Raw genomic sequence first — 19,196 nt, forward strand, 5'->3', positions numbered from 1 at the left:
GTCTGAATGCGGAGCCGAGGTACAGCAATTGCCTGGCCTGAAAGATGTCTTGAGACAAAAAACGAAGCAGGAAACTTCATAGAACATAGCAGAATCTATTACAGGGAATTTACTTACGGGGATGTAGGGTGTGAGTGGACAGAGGACCCTAGCTGTCTTGTGCTGCTAGGCAGTTGTTACAGTGAATATTCTATAGTATAGCTGAACAACTAATGATTGAGGAGACAAAGGGAAAAAGAGTGTAGTAGGAGCCAGGACCATACTCCTGGTGGTCGTGTGGTGGACAATTCACTGACACTAACACCAGTGGGATGTTAGCTCAGCTCTTATGTCTTTCTGGCCATTACTGACAGCGATCTTCGTGATTCCAGTGTGTAGGCTTACAGGACACAGCTAATCATCAACCCCAAGGCCTGTGTGCGCTGGCCAGGCCCACTTAGGCCAAAGTTAAATCAAGAATAGAGAAAGTGTGGGGCTTACAAAGACGGAGTCAATTTGTTCACATCAACGTCTGCACACCCTTCTCCTCCTTCCTTGCCCTAACAGGGACTGAGTTCCAAATTGGCATTGTCCTGGTTGGGAGTTGGCATAAGGAGTAATTACAGGTCTCTGAAATATGAGTAGCTATTTATTTTCATTACACGTTAGGTTTGGAATAAGACTGATTTAAACTTGTTAACCAGGAGGCTCATTTATTCTGAGAATGAAAACCGAGAGACTCAGTATTAGGGGGCTACTTACATTTTAAATATGTTTAATACTATTTTAAGGGAAGAGAGGCTGCCATCGTGTGTTTGCTATGTTCATTGCGGCGCAAAAAGAGACTCATTCAAAGTTTAGTTCTTTTGGACTTAGATTTAGTTCTGTTGGACTAACCAATCACATAAAATGTTGAAATGCTCATCAGTGTCATGACTCTGAAAAAATATAAAAATAAAACATAGCACTGGGGACATGTAAATTTTTACTACATGAGAAAACATTATATATGCCATCTAATTCTTCTTTTGTAAACAGTTTGATCTTTGGGTACAGAAATAAACAATTGATAGTCTAAAATTTTTTGGAACATGGAATTAACAATTATAAAATAATTAATAATGTTTACAAATAAATTTTGAAATTAATGCTATCTGATAAAATGAATGTTGAAAAGTTGCTCTTGAATATCACATTAATAACAAAGGCTGAAATTTATTTCAGGGCTAACACTTCCTACTTTATTCTCCCATATTTATTTGCCTGTTTTCATTTCACTTTTACCATAAAAAATGTTTTAATGAGGGTCATGATCCAGTTAACGACAATAAAGCATAAGAAAATGCCTGAGAACTCGTGTGCAGTGGAGATGCCTTAACTTTGAATTGCAGAATTTGATAAGTGTTAGTGCCATCTTGTGGGCAAATGTAATATTGCAGTGAAAGAGCACAGGCACATGAATTGTTTTGGTTTTTTGTTTTTTTAACAAAGTACATCTTTTTATTGTATACTATATTTATTAAATATCAACCATGTGTCAATGGTTTGGATTTATTGGGTATTTTATTATGATAAAATTATCTGATTTCACTGGAAACTCTATTACAATAAAAGAACCTCCAAAAGGTGAAACTTTCTTATCTATGAAATATAATAAGATAGCATTTCCCAGAGAGAGAGTAGAAATTATTAGTATTGAAATATGACCTTCAGAAGAGTAGGCCCTGTGGTCAAAGAAATCTGGTAAATGCTGCATGCCATGTCCCCTTCTTGGAGAGCCCATTCACTTATTTAAAAGCTATAGAAAACTAATCTATTTAATTTTGTTCTAAACTAGCATTTTATAAATATCCTTGATCACAGAACTCGTTTTTAAAAAGAAAATAATACCCATTAATATTATCAGATAAATTGCTGAATTAAGTTTAGAAAAACACTTTCAGACATAGAAGATTAGATACAAATCTTTTACTGACTCTAAATTAAAACAATGTCTCCAGTTCTCTGTGTTGGAATCACAAGCTGAAGGTTTTGAACTATTAAAGACTCTAAGTCACTAAAGATCCCCCAAGTTAATAACTTGAAAACAATTAGAATTTCCTTAAAGGAACTTGACTATTTAATATTATTAAATTTTAATGATAGTTCCCAGAGGGCTAATCAGTGTTGCAAAGAGAGAAGTGTGCCAAATTTTATCTTCTGGAGTCAAAACAAAGTGAGGAAAGTCAGGTGACTGACTCCCATGAGTGTGCATATGAATCCTGTATGCATTATGAAATTCCAGTGGTTATGACTATGAAATTTGCTAACATATTTACTATCTTCAATCCAGGTCACCTCATGGCCAAATCCACAGGTTTATAAAATACTTCACCATCAGAGCATGTTTTCAGAGTCCTTAAAAAGAGCCTTTCTCTTTCTTTTATACTAATCTTTGAGATCTTTGTGCTTGTCACAGGCTGAAATATCTATCCCTAATTCCTAACTTAACCCTTAGACCTACTCTTGTTTGCTGGATTGTTATTTCTTCAGGCCACTGGATATTTACTGCCTCAAATGGCATCATGTATATGACAAAATGTTCTGATTCTGCAATAAGTGCTGAAGATTTTATAAAAACAGTGACCCAAAAGGCTCTGGTATTATGGAGCTTATTATATTTTAGCAGGTGGTAACAGTTGCATAGATAGTTATCAGAATGAAAGGCAATACTTGATCTAGAGCATGACTGAGAAAATACAAATGGGTACATGGATTTTAATATCCCTCAATATATGTGTTACAACAGTCTCAATTCCCAGGGTCCTCAGCCATAGTTTAGAACCACTGTGTTAAAAATAGACATTTTAAGTATTAAATATTTTGGTTGCATTGAGTCTCCTTAAGAATGCATTATAATAGGTTAGCATGTAATAGCCTGCATTTACATTTATAAATGTTTTTTAAAGTTTGTATTATTATGTTAAAATTAAACTATCCAGATGGGAATTTCACAATGGGGAATTGGGATCATTATTTTATTATACCCAGGTCTAAGCGTACATAAAGACAAGGCATTACATTTAGTTGGGGAATGTGGAGAGTTTTGAGAGAGCCCCCAAGTGATTAAATAAGAAAAGCCAAATGTGGCCCTGGCCAGTAGCTCAGTTGATTAGAGCATTGTCCCCATATGCCAAGGTTGTAGGTTCAATCCTCAGTCAGGGCACATATAAGAATCAACTAATGAATGTATGAATGGGTGAAACAACAAATAGATCTTTCTCTCTCTCAAAATTAGTGAATAAATTTTGAGAAAAGCCAAATCCTATAAGGCTCCTTATGTTTAGCATAGATATTTATGTGTTGTTGCGGTGAGTGGAGTGTTGAGGAGGGATATAGATAATGAGTTTAAGGAGACCAGTACCATAATTGTAATTCCTAATATTCATATGATGCTTTTCAGTTTTCATAGCTCCATTTATATTTTTCTTTAAATCATATAGACATAATTATCAACTGTAACTTAAGTTTGGAAAAAAACAAACAGAAAAATTTAACAAAATTTTGTTACAGTGGTACCTCGGTTTTCGAATGTACTCCATTCTGGAAGACCGTTCGAGTTCTGAAATGTTCGAAAACCGAGGGATCCACAGCCAACAGGCCTCAGGATCTTGCCCTCAGCGGAAGCCACGTGGCAGGTGCAACTTCCAAGGCATGTTCGAAAACTGAAGCATTTCCTTCCAGGTTTGCAGCGTTCATAACCAGAAATGCTCGTCAATGGAGAAGTTCAAAAACCGAGGTACCACTGTATAAGGGCCTCATATAAAGAGCTATTTCCTGAGGATGAAGGTTGTCACTCACTGGAATGATTTACTTGGGGTCATTAATGATACACCTTCTCTGGGAGTCTTAACAACAGCATAGACTCATTAGATCAAGACTGGTCTCATTCATCAGCCAGAATGGAAAAAGGTATAATATATGTGTATGTAAGGGCCCTCTCTCTTGTAGGGCCTGTAGTAGAAAAAGCACCAGCATTAGAGGCAAACAGCCTTGTTTGCAATCCTAACTCCATCTCTTGCTAGTTGTGTGTCCATGAGCAGCTTACCTGACAGCTCTGATTGTCTTTATCATCTTTGGGAGCTTGGGAGGTGTTGAAGTATGAAGTATCCAGATTATTTCTAAACTCACCCCCCCCCCCAAATTTCTTCCTCTGAGATCTTCAGTCTTTCCTAAAATGCTAACATTGAAACTTCTGAGCAAGAGAGAATATGGGATGAAGGTTGAAATTGAAGTCAAATGTAAGACTCATCTTTGCCTAACTAAGCCCATTAAACTGGTATAAAATTTTAGCAGCATCTGTAAGTTTAAAACTAGTTAAATCAACCAAGATCATGGATCACCTTTTTTATAGTTAAACAGTTGATACCAAGAGAAATGTCAGATTAATTCTATCATTTATAACATGAATTAAATCTATGTATGCAGCATGCAATAGAGTTTTTTAAGAGACCAGAACAGTATTAAGTACAGAAGATTAATAATAATAATAATAATAATAATAATAATAAATAATTTACTGTTACTTCCAATATTTCAGGAAATTTTTAGGAAAAACTCCTAACCCTTATTTTCCATGTGATAAGCTTTGTTTAAACTTTTATTCCTTCAGATACTTTCTGGTATTTAGATGAGCTGTTCTCTTGCCTCCATAGAAAGGCATAATTAACACGGATCTGCATTCCTTTAACAGGAACAAGTGATCCATACGTGAAGTTTAAAATTGGAGGGAAAGAAGTTTTTAGAAGTAAAATAATATACAAGAACCTCAATCCTGTGTGGGAGGAGAAAGCGTGCCTTCTCGTGGATCATCTCAGAGAGCCACTGTATGTGAAGGTGAGCCATCTATTTGTTTTTCCCTGATGTAATTTGACATAAAAATCCCTGTTTGATGGCTTTTTTGTCATGTCTCCCTGTCGGACAAGATTTTTCACCAGAGATATATTCTGCTGTGCACAATTCTAATCTGTGGATGGTGTGATAAGAATGAGACCAAGGGGAGGGGGAGCGGGTGGGAGCATGTTTCTTCAGGACAGTTCTATCGCCAGTCATTTAGGAGGATTATGAAGCCTACCTCCTCCCGCTTTGTGCAGTCAACTGACTTAGTGCTCTTTGCGAACATATACAAACAAGTCTCCATATAAGCTAGCAACAAGGAAAGCTTACACAGAACCCAGCCTTCTGATTAAGAATTATAACAGGGGATCTACCAGTCCTGATTGCAGACAAGATGGTTTACTTGGAATATGAGAAAGGTAAAGATAATAGGGGGAGAAATATTCCTGCCTCTATTATGTTATCAAAGATGAAAAAAATCTGTTCTCTAGTTGGATGTAGCTTTTTAAAGAATAAGAATTTAAGGAAAGGGTTACTTACAACCCTAATTCCTTGTTTTATTTTCATACCTGACTTTCCTTTAGTTCATCTCTCTAGGTACGATATTATTTTTGGCTCCTATGTTCTGAGGGCCCATTCAGTGACTAAACCTTTTCTACTCTCTCTACTACACACCTCAGCCTTTTCTCTAAATTGTCGCTACTGGCACATGACTCAAAACTCTCATCTCATCCCTCTTTCAGCATTCTCTGGGCAACCTCCTTCCCCTCAGCTCTTCATTTGTATTGTCTCCAGTTGTTTCTCTTCTCCACAGAAAGGAAAATATAGTCAAGATTTAATTAAAATCATAGCATGGCAATTTATAAGATCAATGAAAAGAGAATTTCCTAAGTCTATAGTTGAAAAGTTTCTAGAATTCATTATGGGGAGAATAGACCTTATGTATTTATATAAGAAATAGTCTCAAGTGGACATTGGCTAAAAAAATCAATTAAATAGAATTACTGAACTTTATTTTAATATATAACATGTGATGGCATAAGAATTAAAAATGTGAGAGTTTTCATCAACAACCCTCCTCTCACCAAGAAGACCTTCGGGTCAGAGATGTTTCTCCCCTGCTCCTCACTTCTAGAGAGAAAGAAATATCTTCATGAGAAAAAAAGAAAATACCTTCATAATAAAGAATTGAGATGGGGGATGAAAAAAAGAATTTAAGAAAGATAAGTGGGATATAAAAGGAAATTTTCTTCCTGGGGAGGTCAAAAGAGATGAGTTACAGCAGCTGGAGTCATGAGGAAAATGGGTAGGAAAGGAAAGCACTGGGCCATTTGAATCTCATATCATGTCCCTAAGGGAAAAACAGGGAAAGAAAAGGAGTTACTTTTATTTATTTTTGTTGTGGATCTTTCTTTAATGGGATATGACTCTATGACCATGTGGATCACCGGTGTTTACAAGGGTCACAGATGAACTTCCCAAAATTACATTAGATGTCGATTGGATTCTTTTGCTTTTCTCTTGTGTTCAAGAATAAGCATTACTCTATGTAAAAATCCAGATGTTAAAATGTATATTTCAAAAGGAATATCTTAATTGGCTCAAAAACAAACCAAAACCCCCCAAAAAAAAATGATGGAAAAATTTTTGTTTTGGTTTGAGAGAGCAAGAATATGCACACACAGATATACTTGTCCTATAAATGGAGACAGACACTGTGTGCAGGTGAATGGCACCCTGTGAGCAAAGAAGCTGGGAGAGAGCACCCGAGGGTTGTTTGTGTTTGTTTGTCTACCACTTTGAGTCCTCAGGGCACAACACTAAGTAGCCAGGGCTTCACTGCTACCATACAGAAGATACATAGGGAATTATAAACGTTTTTTTTTGTTTGTTTGTTTGTGTTTTTTGTTTTTTTTTTAATATATCTTTATTGATTTCAGAGAGAGGAAAGGTGAGGGAGAGAGAGAGAAACATCAATGATGAGCGAGTCATTGATCGAGCCCGCAACCCGGGCATGTGCCCTGACCGGGAATCGAACCCTGATCGCCTGGATCCTAGGTCAACGCTCAACCGCTGAGCCACACCCGGCCGGGCAAACGTTTTTAAGTTAAATGGAAATCACACTGGCCTCTCAAATCTAGTACAAACGCAAAATGACAATATTTTATTTTATGTATTATTTATGCTTTTTGGTTATGCTTGGATCCTTTTCACTTGATTTTCATTTTCTTTTAATTACATAGGGCTTCTTTTGAGAAACATCTCTAACTTTTTGCTTTATTTTTTCCTGTGTGTGTGTGTGTGTGTGTGTGTGTGTGTGATTCACTTTTTGCCTAACCTTGGACACACAAAGACCTAAATAAAATGCATTGGAAATGATACTTTGAGTTACTAGAATTTCATGAAAAGTGCATCATTTTCGTTGTCTTCACACAGCCCTGTGTGATTGACTGACTTGACTTTAATATGATGCCCACGTCCTCCATGAGGGGAGGTGAATCTTGGCTGAAAGATTTTTTAGGGACTAACCAATTCTGTCGTGACAGGTAATATGAACATGTATCCATGAGCTAGATGGTTATAAAATATTAAGCGTGCTACTTTCCCATCTCTAGTGAAAGGAAAAGGAAGTCCATATATACCCTTATCTGATGTCTATCAATGTAAAGGTCACCAAGGGAAACAACCCAGCTCTGAGCCAAGGTTATAAAACCACATTAAAGTTCAGTGCTTGTACTGAAACTATCTAGTAAAAACAGATTTTTTTCAAAAACACCCTGGAACTGTCATTTTTAAATATTCTGCACAAAATAAATAAGAATATACTTTGCAACTGGTTGGAATTCGTATAGCTTTTAGTTTTAATGTGAGCAGAATATTCCTGTCATTCTGAATGCCTTCACAGTGAGGGCAGGAGGTGAAAACAAGTCTGGAGGAAGGGGCTCGAAAAACATTATGGTAAGGTAAGGGTATGAAGCAGGGAGTTAAAATGCAGTACTTCTAACTGGACAGGAGCCTCTGGAGCCTGCTCTGTATCCTCGGGGATGCTCTGGCACATCTTAAACAATGGGCTAAGTTCAACATCTATTTCCACTGAATTGAATGAAAATTCTCCATTGTCATTTCACCAACTCTGTTATCTAAGGTACACAGTGAAACCCCAGAGTTACAGTGGAAGTGACAGAAATAATATAAAGGGGGAAATGTTTGTAAAAATTGTTGCTTGTTTGGCCTAATCATGAGTTTGAAACCTGGCTATTAAATTGAAGTGCTCTTCGAAATAATAGAAAGATTTTGATACTTAGGAAAACAATTTGGTCAGGGGCCATATTACTGTTTCTAAGATGGTCATTTTAAGAAAATTGATAATTCCTTAAATAACACATATCTATCCAAGCTTAAGATATAAAATTGAAAAAGTACTTTATGTTTGGTTCAAGTAAAAGACTACATAACTGTCCTATCTAAAATTATTCCTCAGTAGATTTTAAGGCCCCGGAAAGGATGTCATGTACCAGTGATCGTCAACCCTAGCTGTACATAAGAATTATCCAGAAAGTTCTAAAGAATCTAGATGTTCAAGTCTTGCTCCGAAAGATTCTGATTTAGGACCTGGGAGATAGAGTCCACGCTTCTGCATTTTCAAAACACAATACATAGTTTATTCCGACGAACTGTTTGGGTAGAGTCTCATTTCTAGACATTTAAATGGAAACAGCTGAATAGTTAAATGGAATGGAATTATGTTTGCAGCCATAAACCACAGAGCACCCAGATGAAATTATTCCAGTTAGGAGATGTTTGTGCTATCTTAGATATGGGTGGTTTTTTTTTGATATTTCAAAAATACTTCCTAAATGCATGAATCGAGAATCTCAGCTATTTTCGATTTAGAAAATCAATAGGGAAACAAAACAAACAAACAAAAAAAGCATGACTGTACTTGCTTTTGCTTTATGAGCAAAGAACATGTGAGGTTACTGAGTCTTGGGATAGAATATAGAGTCACATCATCATCATCAAAGGTACCGTTTACTGAGCATTGTGCTAAGTGCCTGAGCTACTTTATCTCAAGTAATCCTGACAATAACCCTACAAGTAACTGCCATCATCTCCTCTTTTATTATTTTTTAAATTTTATTAATCTTATTGGGGTGACATTGGTTAATAAAAGTACATAGGTTTCAAGTAAATAATTTTATAATATATCATCTATATATTCCATTTGTGTGTTTACCACCCAAAGTCAAATCTGTCACCATGTATTTGACCCCCTTGACCTTTTTCTGCCTCTCTCCAACCCCCCTTTGTCTCTGGTAAACACCATACTGTTGTCTGCGTCTATCTCTTCTTCTTTTTATAGGCAAATGAGACTCAGAGAGATGAAGATTGCAATGTCCACTCAGCAATTAAGCATCAAAGCTCCTATTTTCCACTGAAGAGGGTTAATTTCAATAGCCAGAGTTAGAATTTGTTTTGTTTCTTTGTTTTACAATGTCAGTTCTATGACTGAGAGTTTAATTATTCTTTTATAGTGAAATGGTTATTTTGAAGCTGTCTGGGTATAAAAATGAGTCATGGATATATTTTCTGAGTAGAATCTTATATCTTGGGTCATATTGTATGATCTGGGTACCTTTTCACTTTCTATTCCCATTAAACCTCCTCTCTTTATTCTAATGCCACCTTCTCTTATATAAATAGCAGTTCCCATTATTCCCATACCCTGAGATATTTTTCTACATGACACTTATGACTACCTACCATGCGTTTGTTTACTGTCTGCATCTTTCCCTCATACATAAGCCCCAAGAAATCCAAGCCTTTGTTTTTTTCACTGCTCTTTTTCCAGTACCTAGAAAATAATTGGCAAATTGTAGGTGCTCAACAAATATTTTTCAAATAAATGAATGAATAAAAATATGAATTATGCAAACTACCTAATTAAAACTCCCCTTAAGTCATAATTACCTAGGGACATTCTAGTCATTTGAGCTAACAGATCCCCATTCATGCTGATCCCAGTGGGAGCTGTTTTCTGTTACTTGCATCCAAAAGCATTTTAACCGATCCACTCCCTAATGCAGGTTTTCTTGGTACACAATTGAATCAGAAGCTAAATAATGCATTGATTAGAATAAAACATTTGTTCAAAACTTATTTGTAGATGAAGAGAGGTGTTAGTGAGACCCCCAAGCAATTTCTACCTAATGTTACCTAATGTTTTCAACACACTGGAATGGAGGATTCATGAAAACAAGGATTCCATTTATTTGTTCACATTTGAATTCTAAGTGCTTCACCCAGAGTGGGAGCACAAGTTATATTTGTTAAATTTCTGAAATCCAGGATAACAATATTTGAATCTGACCCCTTTCAATACTGGGATTTAGGGGAAAGTAACATAAACTTGTTAAGCTTTTGATTCCTTATCTGAAAAATGGAAACAACTTGTTCGCTGAGTTGTATAAGAATTAAATTAAAAAATCTATGTAATATATTTAACACAGTGCCTAACATATAGTAAATATAGAAAACACATTAATCAGAGTTAACTGTGCTTATTGTTATTGTAATGGGAGTACTTTTTCTTTCATCTCTTTTCTATGCTTTATATTTCTGAAGCTCCACCTAGAGCAATGATCCTCCTGACAAATAGTTTATAGAGCTTGAACCAAGTAGCGTAACTAATAATTTCATTAACAAATGGATTCTGATGTTTCCATTTCGTCCCGTGTTTGTGCCTTTGCTGGTTAATAGGAATTGAGAACTAAAGTAAGCATCTAGCATTAAGATAGTAGGAAAGACTGTCGCCATGAGAATAAAGAGAGTTTAAATGTTAAATGATCCAGTTGGGTTATCTATACTAATCAATTCACTGGTTCACAGTTCCTCACTCCACATGTATGGATCTACCTCAGATGTTCTCATTGATTACATGTTACTATAGTCTCCCCAAGATTTTAAACCTTAGGCTAGTCCAATTAGAAGAGATTGCACAAGAGAAATTTCTTTAACTTTTGGTGTAAATTTCATGTTGTAAAATACACTACTGCAGCCACTGACAAATACTAAGGTGTCAGTTGCCTCGATGTGCAATATATTCATGTGATACCCCACTGAGCAGATGACTGAAGCTCAGGAGTGTAATTGATTAAGGAGAAAATTTATTGCAGGAGTGCTGCACTTTCTACAACAAACGTACTCCTGAAAGGTTGTATGTAAAGCAAATGACTGTAAATTGAATAATTTAAGAGGCATTAGAGGAGCTTATTACTTAAATAAATCCCCTTATGACTCTTCAAATTTAAGAATCATTTTGTAATGCAAAGTGTTTATCTTTTGGTTTCACTATTGATTTTTTTACATGTTAAGTTTATTTAAATCAAAGTACACCTGCACTAGAGAAAAAACAGTAACTGATTCAGGCTGCTGTATATACTCTTCCCTCTGCTTCTAGCTTTCTAACTGTTGTGCCAAGAATTGGGCACAAGAGTGCTGGGCTATGGATTCTCACATCCTGGAGAGTCTAATAGCCTGGGTTGTCCCTACCTATTTATGCTCATATACTCCAGTATATGAGTGTATGATTTTCTGTTTAAAAAGGTCAAGAAGCACAGCTCTAAACTTTACCTAGTAGCATTTTTTTCCATCTTAAAATTTCCCTGACATCCACTGTTATTTTTTTTTCAGACCCTGTTCTTTTCTTTACAACATTTACCAAAATGTGTGATTACATATCACCTATGCACTTTCTGTTTAACATGTGTCTCCCTCACTATACTGTAAACATTGACAATGTCCATTTTGCTCACTTCTGTTTACAATGCCTAGAGCATTGTCTGACACATGATAAGTACTTAATCAATCTTGGCTGAGGGAATGAATATGAAAAATTAATAAATGCCTAGAAGTTAGCCAACTCCCATTGACTTAGAGATTTTTTTTTAGAAACAGCCCTAACTGATCTAGCACTGAGCTCTCTCTCCAATCTCCTTCCACACTCCATCTTTCTTAATCTGCTTCAACCACACTGGATTCTTAATAATTATCCTTGAACATGCTAATTACTTGCTGTTTCCTCCACCTCAAGTGCTCTTTCCATACTAACATGGCTTATCTTTCTTATCACTAAGGTCTCTATACAACACACCTCCTCCAAGAGGCCTCCCTGAACCCCCTACCTAAAATAGCAGCACAAACACGCCCCATTAGATTTCTGTCTCCATAGCATCATCCATTACTAAACTGCTCATGTCTATTTGGATATTTATTGACTGTCTCAGCCCCGAAACATAAGGAATTCAGGGACATTGCCTGTCTTACTCACTGGAGTAGGAAAGACACAGTGAAGATACTGGGTAAATTGTTTGACAGAAGGGAGAAATGTATTCTCTCTCTTCTTTCTTTGTCCTTTCTCTTGTTGTTGGTCATGTTAATGTTATCCTCTGACCATTGCTTGTGACAATCAACACTTAATATAACTTAATCTTAACATAACATTATAAAATACTTCAATCATAATATCATAATTTTCATTCATTTGTATGTTTAAGTGGCATTGTCCTATAATATCACAGAATTTATCTACAATGACCTGAAGAATATGAAGAATTTGGAATCACACTTTCATAATTTTTAGCTCAGTATGGAAGACATATTTGTTGAATTTCATACCAGCTCACTTTGCCTTCCAGTAATGCTAATGCCCTTCTATAATATGGGGAAAGCATTCGATGTCTGTGTTTCCCACATTTTTGATGATTTATTTTATTTGGTTCTTCATCTTTCTTAAAGTTCTATTTGATATAAATCAATAATTTTAAGTAGGAAATTAAACACCATTTTAAAAAATGTTTTCTGAGGCCCCTAGTATTACACAGCACAAAAACAAATTTTCAACAATAAATATTAGGAAATTTCATTGTTTTGGTGACATAGACCAAAACCAATATTTTATCATCAAGATATTTTCATATAAAGCTTATTTGGAATTGTTTATAATAATGTCATCTTTTTGGCTTCTAGGTATTTGACTATGATTTTGGACTACAGGATGATTTTATGGGCTCAGCCTTTCTGGATCTCACACAGTTGGAGTTGAACAGGTGATTTTTGAACTGTTGTAATGTCACTGCACCTTGTTGGGAAGCTGGGCCAGTGTAATAGACAACATAGCAGACCTGGATTCTAGGCACTGCTCTGTCATACAGGACTGTGGGCCTTCATGCTAAGCAGACTTTCTTAAGTACGTTTTCCTCATCCACCCAATGGAAATAATAGCATCTTCCTTAACTGTCTTATTCAATAACAACCATTCAACAGAAAAGTTTTTGGATGCCTGCTTTGTCTCCCAGCACAGTGCCAAGTACCAGGAAAGGACACTATTCTTGCTCTCACAGTGCTCGTATGATTGTAGTAGTGGGGCTTAAAGAAGATTATGCCTGTTAATCATATTTATTAACTTAAGAATCTGGCCACCATATGGGAAATAAAACATGTGCACTTTGCTTCTAAAACAGCAACTGTCTTATCATCTGAGTCAAGTAGAGTCTGATTTCCCCATCATCAGTAATCTTAGGTTACAAAAGAATGCCCGTAAAGTGGAGGCAGACTGGTTGTATTTGCTCAGTTACATCAGTTCACCATGGCTTGACTAGTTATAAAGTTATATTATCACTACTAACATTAATTATTCCTTGTTCCTAATTATGGACTTATATTTTTTAAAATGCATTTCAACATAGGAGCTAAGAATTGATTAATAATACTGAAGAAAAAATAGGCTTAAGAAAAGGGTCAAGTGGTGCTGGAATGGTTTGCAAAAGAGGCTGTAAAATCTTTGATAGTTTTAAGGAGAGGAGTTCTGTTTAGGGTGATCATGCTACATCATGTGGCAGGAAGAGTGGAAAGCAGGAAAGCAGTATAATGGGCTAGATTATGACTCCCTGTTTTTCTAAGTGTAGATGAGTGAAGAAATATAAATTGTAGAGCCCCCTTATGTGTCATAGACAGCTAAGTTTGAGCACAGTGGCAGCTTGTTGGTCTCCCAAAGGTCATTTTTGCCTCAAACTGGACAAAAGAGGGGCTTTTCTGTAATTCCTACATGTCCTTCCTTGAAACCTAAAAGGCAGGCTTGACCTAAGGATAGAACCCAGGTGAATGCTGCTTCCCCACCTCACTACAGTTGGGGGAAGTGTCCTAGATGGTGGTGTATGTAGTCCATTATCGTAAAAACTGAGCTCCAACTGGAATGGGCTGTGCTGTCCTTCTATAAAGACCGTATCACTTTCTCCGTAGACTTCTGTGTAAGGATCTGCAAACTACTGGACTTGATCACAGAGCATAGATTTCTCTTCTTCTCTATTATGATAAATTATTTTGAAAATTAATTTTAAATGGAAAAATATGGGGTGATTGAGAAAATAAAAAGATATACAAGCATTTGATGTTTATCTTGCCACATTACTTATTTTACATATAAGTAAACATTCCCTTCCCCTCAAACCACTTTTAAAAATTACATATTGCTTTTCAAAATTACATATTTGTAATTATGCCATTATGTTCCATGTATAAATCAGTAGCCTCTGGGTGTACAAAGATGGATAATAATAGTAGCCATATAAATACTTATGCTACTGTATAATGCATTAAGATATCCCTTTGAAAGAATATAATAGATGTGCCATAAAGCAATTGCAAATGTCCTTAAATCTTTATCAAGCAATCCTTATAAAAATATAATCAAGTTTTTTCTATTAATTTTTATATGTAATCATTATAGGAAAACAAGTCAAATCAAGTTGTAATCCCTTACACACACACTCACACATACATATACACACATGCACAGTATAATGCTTAATATATATTTGTTAAAATAAAAAGAACAAAATTGTTATTCCACAACCATATTATTAGTGATAACTAAAATCATATTGGAACAATTTGCATTACGACTCTTATAAAGTATATATTATCTGTCCAACAGGATATTTATGTTTCAGTCAAAGACCCTGATATCAAAAAACAATTCATATTTTTAATACCATCACTCCTTGACTTGGTAAATTAAGCATTATGTAAAAGTTTACTAGTAACTTAGTATTAGAAAGTACCTAAGGTTCTCAATCCTGGTTATATGAGAAAATCATTTGGGAAACTTTATAAATATATAAATTTCCAAACCCCATCCTGATCTACAGAACTAGAATCATTTTGAGTGGAGTTCAGGATTATGCACTTTTCTAAAGCCTCCCAGTTGATTCTGATGTGCAGCCAGGATCAAAAATTATTATTTGAACCAGCTTTTCCAACCAAACCCTCTTCCCAGAAATAGATTCCAACTGTATCATTCCCTAAAAGTTAAGCTCAACAAAGACAAGGATTTTATCTTTGGTTTTGAGCTCTGTTTTTTTACTCATAATCTAACACAGTGTGTGGCATTTAATATGTACTTAATACATGTTTTGTGAATGAAATGAATGAACAAGTGACTGAGCAAGCAAAGGAACATCCCTAATTTGCCAGCATTTCAAGATCCAAGTTTAGTGCCAAACTTTTCACAGTCCCCTAGGTATATGGAGGGCATAAACTCCTATTTGTTAAATATTAATGAAAATATAGAAACAAGATATCACCTATCCATTGCCTATTAAATGTATACTTTGCTTATTTTCTAAAAACAATTTGGGTAATATTGAGAAATTCATAATTTTTTCCTAAGAGATACTTAACTAATTCTAAAGTCTTCTAAGTATTGATCAAATTATTGATTCCCTTGTGCTTCTAAATCTAAAAATTGTTCAGGTATAGGTGTAAAGAACCCCAAAATAGAAGTACTGTTTAAAATATTGGAATTTCTTCTAGGTAATTATACACTGTTTTGAAAGTATGCCTGTAATATATATCAGGCTAATTATATTTTATATTTTCCTCTTCTCCCGCTCATTTGTTTACTCTATGTCATACTCCTGACTTAAAAAAAAAAAAAATCTTAAAGAACTAAAAGGAAGATAGTGGTCAATAAGTTACCCAATGTAGTTCTTGGACTCACATTTATAGAAAATAGCTACCATTTATAGAAAATAGCTACCATTGCATTCTGTGTGTTTAGAGATCATAGAGAAGGAACAAGCAGGTTTCTCAATACTGCTGTGGTTTCTCAGCCTTTCCAACAACCCCATGGCCTTTCTAGAACCCCATGTAGGACTGAAACTTGTCTAGTGAATCCAAGAATACCCAGTTGACACACCACTTATTGGATGACTTAATTCATTGATGAAATTTTAATAACAACAACACTTGTAACAGGAATTTTAGTAAAGAAAGACCAAAAATGTTGAAAAAAATATATTTTTGGCTTATTCATTGAATAACTGCTAAAAATCTTAATATTTTCTATCATAGACCCACAGATGTGACTCTAACACTGAAAGATCCCCATTATCCTGACCATGACCTTGGAATCATTTTGCTCTCAGTCACCCTTACACCTAAGGAAGGAGAACACAGGGATGTGGTAAGTCCCCCCACAACCTTGTAGGGCTGCTTTCTTGCTCTCAAATGCTCATTCAAACATTGTTTGAATGTTGTGAGCCTTCTCTGAGTCCAGAGGCAATAATAAAACAACAGTGTATGAAAATCTGGCCTGTCCTTTGTTTGTGTGAGTACCCTGGGTATTGCTAGTCCCTGTGTATTGTATCTCTTAACCTCAAATTTCCTGTTCTATGCTCCAGATCAGAACCTCTTGTTGTAAATAAGGGACACAATTGCATACTTTATTATAATTTTATTTCCCAGTTTCAAATGTTATATAGTAGACTAATGGTAGTGTTCTTTCAGGGAATACATTTATTAATGAATTGAATATTTGGAATTCTACAATGAGGTATCTAGACCTTACTATTTTGACTATATTGTTAGGTGTACCACAACAACAACAAAAATGAAGTAAATTTATAACAGAGTTTCTGCTTTCTGGTGTTTGTTTGCTAAATGATAAGTGAGTACTTTTCATTTTTTGATGAGCTGCCATATCAGTGTTACCCATTTTCCAGCACTGGCTGTCTGTACTTCTTTGCACACCATGCTGCTATGAGAAGGTGACAAGGGATACAGAGGAGCCAATTACTCCAGCATTGCTGAAGGGACATTAAAAGTATCAGATGTGACCCACACTGGTATTCTGGCCAGTGTACTTTCTGCCACAATTTACCAGAGATTTTTTATTAGATTCAGTGTGCTCTCGTGTACTGAGAGCTACTCTCACTAGTTCTGACTGTAACACATTTTAGGAGTAGATATAATTTTTTTAGGCAAGTTCTAAAAAATTTACTTGCCTAAAATTTCAAGTATTTATTCTATGTCAGCAATGTGTGTCTTGCCCTCTTAAAATAATTCACGATTAAGTTTAGTGTATATTGTCTACTGAAATGATATTATTGATATTTTCTCTAAATTGTGGATAAAAATGGTGAATTCCACCTTCAAATTAGGAAGTGTTTTAAAGTCATTGAAAAATTCACCCTTTTCAATAAGTATTTTTCTCTATCTTTTAAAAAATTAAACAGTGATCATACATATTCATAGGTAATATTTGACTATTATTTAAGTGTCTATAACTTTATTCAGTGAGTAAGAAATTTCACTTTTCCAGGAAGTATTACCAAATAATACCTACTGTGAGAACTTAGCATGATAAAAGAATGTATGTATGTATGCATGTATGTGTGCATATGCACAGGCCCATGTGTGCAGACAGAAGGGAGGGTGAGGACCTGGTACTCAATGAGAACCTACTATAATCCATGTTCTGTGCTAGATCCTTAGGAAATAGGAGAACTTATATCCAGTGGAGAACTCAGGAATTAAATAATCACCGAAGAAAATGTATAATGACAGCTTTTTTAATTGCCATGAAAGAGAGATACATGTTGCTATAAAAGCAAATATAGGAGAATTTGTTCTAGTCAGAGGGATGGTGATTCTCTAAGGAAGTCAAATGGGAGCTGAGGACTGAATTATAAACAGGAGTTAATAAGGCAAAACCCAGAAAGGGAGGAAGTATTTTAAGCAGAATAAAGGGCATGTGCAAAGGCCCTGTGTCTAGAGAAACCATGCTGCATATCAGGGATTTAAAAAGTACTGGAGTTTAGAGAAGGTAAAAGCAAAAAGAGTGTGGAAGATCATGGAGCATAATGTCAATTGGAGTGCAAAGGTGATGCTCAGATTGTTTAGGGACCCTTGGCCATGTTAAGGTTTGTGGTCTTTCCTCAGAGAGCAATGGAGAGCCATTGAAAAGTCTGTTACTGGGAAGTGGCATAATCATATTTTCTTTTTGAAAATAGCCCTGTAGCTGCATGGTAGAAAACAGATGGAAGAGTTAGAATGGCTGCTTGGAAATCAATTAGAAGGCTGTTGCAAAAATCCAGGAGGAAGGTGATGGAAGTTAGGATTAGGACTGTCAGAGACAGAAACAGAGGGAAATCATCAGGTTTACCTATAGGAGGTAAAATCAACAAAACTTAGTGATGGGATGTTTTTGCTTTGAGATTCTTTGTTATTTTAATGAAGGATAGCACTTCATATGTGAAAATACGTAAGTGCCTGAGGTCTTATATGTTCCCAAACCATGAACTTATTTGGGTGATTTGATGATGGAAAGTCTACTAAACTTTTACATCAAAGATATATTTATTAAGTACTCTAACATCAAAGTGAGGGTTTGAGGGATCAAATTAGTATCAGGTGACCTTATAATGGAGCCTCTACTTGCTCCAAATACATGGTGTCCCAAAAAATGTATATACACTTTGAATAATTATTAATTCCAATGGGTTAAATCTGAAAAGAAAAAAACATCAGTTGAGCTATCAGCTAAGCACTGTGTATACATTTTTGGGGGACATCCTATATATCTCAGCACGAGCAAAGTAGTTCCCAAATCTATTTCTTCTTCCACAATTCTTGCAGAAATCCTTCATTCTTCATAGCTGCTCAAACTTATTATTTAGGTACAATGTCTTTCTAATTAGGAAAAATCATTTAAAACTATTTCAGTGCCTGGTTGTTGATCATCGTGACTTATCAAATGTGAATAGGGAAGAAACGTGGGCTACATGAAACAGTTACACACCAAAAATGTGGTATCATTCATGTTTTTTTCTCCCTTTTCCTTTTTCCTCATTGTATCTCTCCAGCTACATTCACCCTTAACACAAACAGGTCTTTCTGAAGTCCTCATGCCATTACCTTTACTCGAATCCCTTCGACTGCCTCAGCGTTTTGGAAGACATCTGCTACTGCCAAGTATTTTTCATTCACTGCCTCACTTCATG

The 19,196-nt window shown here is 35.6% G+C and overlaps 1 protein-coding gene across 9 annotated transcripts in view; it reads left to right on the forward strand.

The window, feature by feature from the left end:
* The window catches only part of MCTP1 (multiple C2 and transmembrane domain containing 1), a gene marked incomplete at both ends in the record, with an annotated part of 426,668 nt that overhangs the window by 200,621 nt on the left and 206,851 nt on the right, over positions 1-19,196 (forward strand). For all 9 annotated transcript variants that reach the window (XM_081131855.1, XM_081131856.1, XM_081131857.1 and 6 more), the window contains 3 exons: positions 4,712-4,854; positions 12,883-12,962; positions 16,267-16,378. In XM_081131855.1, coding sequence (XP_080987981.1) covers positions 4,712-4,854; positions 12,883-12,962; positions 16,267-16,378 — 335 coding nt within the window. The remainder of the gene's footprint in view (positions 1-4,711; positions 4,855-12,882; positions 12,963-16,266; positions 16,379-19,196) is intronic.

This window comes from Miniopterus schreibersii (assembly GCF_964146895.1).
Source record: "Miniopterus schreibersii genome assembly, chromosome: 3".
NCBI classification, from domain to species: domain Eukaryota; kingdom Metazoa; phylum Chordata; class Mammalia; order Chiroptera; family Miniopteridae; genus Miniopterus; species Miniopterus schreibersii.